This window comes from Vipera berus (genome assembly GCF_964194415.1).
Source record: "Vipera berus genome assembly, chromosome: 5".
Classification (NCBI taxonomy): domain Eukaryota; kingdom Metazoa; phylum Chordata; class Lepidosauria; order Squamata; family Viperidae; genus Vipera; species Vipera berus.
Window position 1 is genome coordinate 49,494,100 of NC_138207.1, and position 8,239 is coordinate 49,502,338.

Sequence of the window (8,239 nt, forward strand, 5' to 3'; positions counted from 1 at the left end):
CTGTAGCAGTAGGACTGGCTCAAAGAAAATCAACAAACTCTGCAGTACAATGAAGGTGTGAATAGATGTGTGTTCCAATTATAGCATAACAGGGCTGTTTGAACTGCTGGATTATATTACTCTCTTTTACAGGTTCTACCCTCACGGCTGAACACCTAGGACCTTCAGCACCAAGCTCACCCACCCCATCTCCCAATTCATCTTCCATTCTCTGCAATGATGTTTCTGACCCTGTCCTATGTATGTCTAGTTCTGGCCCACTTGGCAGCTCACTCAGTGGTGAGTATTTCTCCCATAGCACCAAGTTGCATGCTTTCCAGTTCTGAATATTTCATTATCTTGTAAGACTGAAAATCCATACTCTTTTTTCTTTGTGATCACTCACAATGCGCAAGGAGCAGGAGTTAGATTCTCTCTCTCCACTAAAAAGAACAAAAGAACTCAATATTTATTTATTTATTTATTTATTTATTTATTTATTTATTTATTTATTTATTTATTTATTTATTTAAATACACAATATTTTAACAAATGGCAAACATTCAAAATATATGCAGTAGCAATATGGAATTAGCAAAGAGCACCATCTGTGGAGGCCCAGGCCCAGTGCAATGACTTCTGGTGCCATTTAAAAATTTTGGGTAACAACTTCCTTAATCCTACGCCTCTGAGTGCATTGGATGGGGTTGCTAAGAAAGTCCAAACCTGAAAGAGGTTGACACCAGATTAGCGTAATGCTGGGAATGATTGTGCATAAATATAAATGGAATACTTTTGGAAAAAGTGTAATTCCACTAAATAGGGTGACAATCCTTTCCCATGATTTCTTGTCAAATATTTATGCCATGAAATAGTATTTTTATATCAAAGGTATTCATATAACAGCTTTGCTAATGGATCAAGAAGGGGATCCTGAAGTTAGGCTGGACACTAAATATTTTTGTTAATAAATCGGTAGCAAAGGAGAAGAAAAGTTACTTCATTATGTATTTTGATAGTAAGAATAACATATTGTAAGCACTGAAAGATGTTTCATCTTCATATGCCAGAATTCAGAGCATAGTAAATCTGACTGGAAAAGTCATTGTAGAAAAAACATGTAATACAAAGTTATGAAAACAGTAGATTCTGAAGCTTATATATTGTTTCAGTAACGATCCAAGAGATTGTTATGTAGGTCTGTAGTATTTTGGAAATAACACACACATAACAAATGTACATAAAGAGAATTTAACACTTCTTTTGATTTGAATGTTCTGTCTAGTTTAGTATTTATCTATTGATGATGCTTTTTGGAAGTTTTGTAAAAACGTGGTCACATTCTCCATATTTTATCCTTTGGCCTAGAAATCCTAAGCTGATTACAGATTTAAAAAGTAAAAGTGTCTCTTATTTTGCAGGTACCGCTCCAAACTCTCCAATCAGTATGCCAGAATCCCCTCTTTCTTCTTCCATCTCAGGAACTTGGAATGATGAGTGTACTATCTGCTATGAGAATATGGTGGATACTGTGATTTACTCCTGTGGACATATGTGTCTGTGTTATACATGTGGGCTCAAACTCAAGAAGATGGCTAATGCCTGCTGTCCTATCTGTAGACGTGCCATCAAGGACATAATCAAAACCTATCGCAGCACTTAAAGTTGCATGGCAGAAGGATAGGAATTAGGAAGAGGATCTTCATAAAACTTAACCAGGACAAGGAAGGGGGAGGAAGTGGTTTCCTTCTTTAAATATGTAGCTAATTCTGAATGTGGTTAACCGTGGGCACAGCCTTCCCCCACCTGAAATTTTGAGGGCTAAAAATGTCTTCTTTCCTTGGCATCTAACAAAGTGCTCCTGTGAACATTTAATATGTGTAGCCAGCAAGAAAAGCTGGATTTCATGTCTACCTTTCCTTGGCTCCCCATTGCATTTTTTCCTGTTCTTTCTTTCCTAGTTGGATATTACAAAGATCAAAGAAGATAATAATGCGAAATAAGCAGATTTTCATGTTACATTAAGTGAACTAAATGAATGAAACAAGAGGAGTAGAATAAATCATTTCAGTGCTAGAACTACCTTCATGGGCAAGAGAGCCTCACATAGGATTTCCCCCCAGTTTTTCTAATCATACCAGTGACTGCCATATTCTACACGTAATTATAATGCAGCACATGCCGCTACTAAGGAAGACTATACTTGGATTGGTTTTTCTATGCTGTGCAGTGCACAGACGACCAGCAGTTAACCGTTGACTTTGATTCTACTTTCTGTAGTTGTCCTCTTCTACTTTTTCAAGGCAGCAGCTGTTCATATCTCATAAGCATGATATCACTTCCTTCTTTAATTATTTTCCTCTTTTACTGTTGCTTTCAACAGTTCATTCCACTAGGAAGTGGTGCTTTGGGAAAATAATGGTACATGATGTCAGTTTTATTTTTAATTTGTCATTGAGCCATTCATTATGTATCCCAGGTTTGAAAGAAAAGTAAATGATCAGTTGTATAATCTTTTACCAAAATGAATATGTGTTACACACTGGATTTATATTGTTGAAGGAAAAGAAATCAGGACCAAAATGGGTTTTATTTATTTTTAATTGCCTCTTTGATTTAATGAAGGATTCATACATGAAGAATATGTTAGTTTCGCTTCTCCTAGAACTGTATATATCCTTGGCATAATTGAATTCTTGGAATTTTTTTCTGTCTCTGGTAACAAGTAATCATGTGATATTTTATGTCATTTTCAGTAGTCCATTGTTTTCTTGTTTTTAAGCTGTTCCACTTAACAAATCTTAAATCAGAAGTTGCATTTCACAATTAATATATTCCAAATGAGCTAACTATGTCTGAGATGGTTGATTGAAAAATGACAACTATCTCAAACCCTCGCTCACAATTTCAGTTCCCCAATATGGACAATCAAGGTTAATAGTTAATAGTTAAATTAAGATAGCAATGTAAGAAAAAATGATTGACATGCTATTTTTCATCCAGTCCGAATAATATTGTTTGGGCTGAACACTTCTAGTACATATGCTACAGTGCAGAGATTTTGCTGTACTGCATGGTTGACATATTTTATAATTAAGGTGATATTTCACAGAAAAAAAGCCCACTCCATTTTATATGACAAATTGGACGTCAGTATTTAAGAAGCTGCATTTTCTACACATTTGATATCTCAGTAATTAGGTATACTGCCATTTGGTTGTTTTTCATTATTATGATTGTGGAAGACCATCCAAATCCTCAATTAATGTTGTCTATCTTTGGGCTTCTTCAAATTACAGTACACGTGTGGTGTTTAACAGAAATGCCCAACTCATACTATGCTAGTCCTATATACTCCCACTTTCTGAAATTAATTCAAGTGCTGGACAGTTGTTACAAAAATCACTTTGAATGGTTGCAAGCACCCAATCACTCAACGTTGTAGTCTGGGAACCAGCAAGGATCTTGTAGTATCAATACAGATCAGAGCTAGACAAATGGTGCCCTACAGATGGTTTAGGTTTGATTTTCATCAATTCTACCAAGAATGGCCCAAAACAAGGAACTGTAGCAACTGCAGGCCCAAATATCTGGAGGACATTCAGTTGCATCTTTGGCCAGATCCTTATAAAGGGGACTAGTGTACAACCAGATAAGTTTTCATGCTACAGTTCAAGTCCTATGTAGATGGGAAACTCGTTCAGTGGGGTGAGAAATATGTGCCATTCCAGACTTTACTGAACCACAATTACTAGCAGCCTTTGGCCAGCATGACTTATGGTGTTGGGGGATGGTTGTTCAGTAGCATTTACTGGATTCTAGGTTCTTCTCTCCTATGTTATCATGCAAGAAACTTATTGCTGAACTAGTTACAGTTCTAAAATGGAAGAATTAGTTGTAAAGTGTTTGCTTGTTCCAGGAAATTCTGAAATGATTATGTCCTAGGTTTTTTTTTAAAAAAAATCTCATTAGTTTATTTAATGTAAAGTGGACATTAAATTTATGCCACTCCACTCAGGAATTCCACCTTGCTGTGTTTTTGCAAAGTCATTTGAACTAGGAGTTTTTGTTGCAATGATCTGAGTAATACAGCTGACAATAATATATGTCCTATTGCTATCAATGAAAACATCTAAATAAAAAATTCTAAGTTTAGATTGGAATCTTAAGCCACTTGAATTTGGCAGTGTTTCTGCTGAAATCAGTGGGACTTATTTCTAAATTAATATTATTAGGAACTGATTATATGTTTCCTGCAAAATTCATAAAGAAGTTAACATCTTACAGTATATATATTTGTGGAATTTTAAAAATTATACAAGTACAAAATAATGTTTGAATTGACAATTCGGTAATAATATTTTTTTAAAGATAGTAAAATTTCATGCAGAGCAAATTTGATCTAATAAAGTTTTTAAAGGGATATGCAACATTACCACTCACAATATTTTTTTTCAGTTATGTTAATGGAGAAAGCAGATCTTCAGACTTTTGTCTGAAAAGGCAGCAAAAAGGATTTTCTGGACATCAATATTTATAGGTTTCCTGGATATACCGTAATTGTGAATTGCAACAAACTAGCAAAGGCCAATCCAGGTAACAGTTGGAGATTATACATAATGTCCATTTCAAAGGTAAAACATTTTTGCCACAAAGATGTTTAGGCTAGCATGTTAACAACTTGTAATATTACTTATTTTTCTCCTTTTTATGGAATGCTGTTTTGATAGGATATGATGTTTGGGAAAATTTAACCATAAGCTTTGTGCTTAGCAATTACTTAATACATTATTATAGTATACCTGGTACTGCTGTTGTGCATGGGAAAATATTGGCTTCATTAAAAATGCTAGAAATTTACTAATTAGGACTGTGCAGCATTTTGGATTCAAAGGGGGAAAGAGTACTTTGGAGCACATTTAGGAAGTCAAATAGCATCTGTGATCAAATCCTTAAAATAGCTGCCTCTTTAAGTAGAGCATGAGTCCAGGAAAAGACATAGCAACTTTAATGATATTACTTTAAATTGTGTTCTGCATTTGGCATGTGAGTGTCTCATGTGCCCAAATACCTTTTCAATCCAAAATGCTGCAAGGCTCATCTTTTACATTCTCCCCATAATTTACATATAGTTTTGGCTATTAAACAATGTTGCAGACAAAAACTAGGGAAAATGTGCAAGAAAGGTATTATAGTCTGCTGGATTTTACATTTGCAATTCAGTCTACTTCATCATCCATTTGTTTGAATTACATTGATTTCTTTTCAATCTAGTCTAATGGAAGATTGAAGTAGTCTTCTGATTCTTGTAATGGTCATGGATTTTGATTAATGTATGAATATATGAGAAAGACCTCCCAGAAATAGGTCAAAATAATGGTCTTCGCTTTACATACCACAGTAATTTTTTTAAAAATGCACAAGCACAGCCTGAATGATATTAAAATTAAAAATGCATCTTTGCACACTAACAATTTCTCTGCACTTTTTCATGACCTTTGATATTTCTATAAATTGTGCACTAAGTTGTTCTTCTAACCTATTCCTAAGTGCAAAAGTAATGCTTATAAAGCTAAGCATTTCAAAAAAGTAATTTTTTTGTTGTTGGTGCATTCTCATTCATTCAGATTCCTATTTCTTCATATCACGGACATGAAGGAATGGGGCATGTGGGTGAGGTGTTGTTTTTTTTTTTACTCCAAACAGCTAAAGGTATTTTTTTTCTGTAGCACAAAGAATAACTTTAACCCTTAATTTAAAATTGCATATGTGTAAGTCAAGTCTCTTTTGAATTCATGTTGTCCCCTGGTGTCTTCATGGATTATGCATACATCTCTTCTTGAACACTAATTGTCTAATAGGTGCAGTTCAATTCAGCTCCTTATATTTAGCTTATTGTACTCCTAATTATATCACACCAAAGCAAACATTATAAATGCCTAGGTTGAAGAAAAAGTCTGCAACCATAATAATTAAGAGATAAGGAAAGATTGTTCTTACTTGAAACTATGGCCTGCTTTCCCCCCCTCAAAAATGACATTAATCCTCCAATTATCAATCTCCCCTGTAAATATCTTAACAATATATTTTTAAAAAAACATGTTAAAAAAGTCCAAAGTTATGAAAGGTAGGAAGCATATACTAGATACATGTGTTCAGGCCTTAAGATCAATTTGGCTTTTTGCCAGAGTCATGTGGCTGTTTGTTCCAAGAAAGCATGGGGGGGGGAGGAAAGAGTCAACAAAAACTCCAGCTGCAAACGCTCGCAGAACAGAACAGAATCACAGGAAAATAATGAGCCATCTGCTGTTTTCACTTGCTTGGCGTGCGCACATGTAGATCAGAACCCAGTTCCTAAGTACCTGCACTTGTCTACTAAGCTGCCTTTTCTCCACCTCCCCTCCATCAGCAGCATATGGAAACCAAAAATATATTTGCATGGTAGAAAACTACTTCAGGATGGCACTTGGGAGGGAAGAGAAAGAGAAGTACTAGAAGACAGGGAGGCTTCTCTTAACCATTATCATAAGGGTAGAACTTTATATACTGACAATGAAAGTGGGAACAGGTTTAGAGGAGCTAAAAAGGAAGATGAAGGCAAAGGCTTTTCGTGCAGGACAGGAGCATTTCAGGAGAACCCGCAGCAAGCTCGGGAGTTTGATTTCTTTTCCTCTGTCCCCCCCCCCCCCGTGTAGAATCTGAAATAATTCCTGTGATTCAATGTTACTGACAAGAAGATTTCAATTTTTAAATGCTTTATTTGTATGTTTATGTTTTGAAGAGAGATATAAAAGTTTGTTCTATTCAGTGTGACAGTTACATAGCTGTGAGTAAAGTTGATTTAGGTAATCTGTGGAATTGCTGGTGTGGCCTGCTAGTGGCGTACAAGGTAAGCAAGTAAGTGTCATGGAATGAGGCTATCAGCACACAGAGCTGCATGTAATCAGTTACCTGGTCATATGTACAGGCATTTGCATGCATAGGTATCAGATCACACAATTTCAAGGAGCTGAAAATGGTCCCTACTGTCTAGTCACTTCCTGACTCCATACACCTGTTCTTGCATTTTTTTTCTGAAAGGCCCACTAAGTATGGAACTAAAGACTATGGTTGCTGTGTCTATTGGGCATACACTTTCAGAAAAATAAGAAGCCATCCACAGTATAAATCGTGAGTTGCTGGTGCGGATCTATGCTGCTTGGAGCCCTTAATTGCCTTTCATTTTCAGGGGTTAAGCATTTTCAGGTGACAGTACAATATAGAGACTTTTTTAAGGGAGTTTTGTCTTCAGTTAATTTACTTTCAAGGCAGAAAGAGCCTTATTTTTGTTGTACAGAATGACATTTCTGGAGGTTTTGCTTCTTAGCAACATAATGCTTCTAGTAGAACAACATACATGTAGCAGCATTTTGATTATTTTCTACAAACTAAATTTAATAGACTAAGACTTTTATCATTACTGACAAATCAGAGCAGGTATTCGCAACTGCATGGTTTGGTATTCTGTAGAAATTAATATAATATTGATAAATAGTATTTATACATGAGGAAGTCTGTAAAGATGTCTAGAGTAAAGTTTCAGTTTTATTTGTTTTATAAATGTATTTCCTCTAAGAACTAATTCTAGTTAAGTTGCTTTGAGAATCTGAACATCCTGTTTTGTGGCCTTCTGGAGCAGAACTAAGATATCCCACTGACATTGCCTTCTTCTATTGTATAACTCAAGGCAGCGTGTTCTGAGCTCATAGATGGTTTTCCAGCCATGCATGAACAAGATTACATTCCTTACCTTTTGACAAAGTTGCTGCAATGTGCAATTAGATATCATGCTCTTAAGGACTTTTCAGTATTGCTCTTCTCTTATACCTCATGTCCAATAGCCTATTGACTAAGCTTGTTGTGCACTTAACTTGAGATTGCAATCAGTTGTGAGTTGTTGACACCCTCCCCATGCTTATCATCTGGTTTCTTTAAAATTCCTGCCACATATTTTGGCTTCATACTTAAAACATACAAAACAACAGGCAAGAAATAATGCAAACATTTAATGTTGAATCACTACCATCTAGTGGTTACTTAATGATTGGCACATGACATTCAGGATTACTCATAAAAATGTTTGAAAATGAAGGGACAAACTACCTATTTACAAATAGAATATGTGGCACATATCTTGACTTTTTCTCAAAGAAAAACATATGGAAGGAAATGATTGACTCTGTTGGTTAGTTTCAAAGGGATTCCCACTAAAACTGATATT

General features: G+C 35.4%; 1 protein-coding gene across 2 annotated transcripts in view; it reads left to right on the plus strand.

The window, feature by feature from the left end:
- Positions 1 to 1,642, plus strand: part of NEURL1 (neuralized E3 ubiquitin protein ligase 1) — a gene marked incomplete at both ends in the record, with an annotated part of 159,267 nt that extends 157,625 nt beyond the window's left edge. For both annotated transcript variants that reach the window (XM_081330098.1, XM_081330099.1), the window contains 2 exons: positions 133 to 279; positions 1,401 to 1,642. In XM_081330098.1, coding sequence (XP_081186224.1) covers positions 133 to 279; positions 1,401 to 1,642 — 389 coding nt within the window. The remainder of the gene's footprint in view (positions 1 to 132; positions 280 to 1,400) is intronic.
- Between the last annotated feature and the right edge of the window lie 6,597 nt (positions 1,643 to 8,239).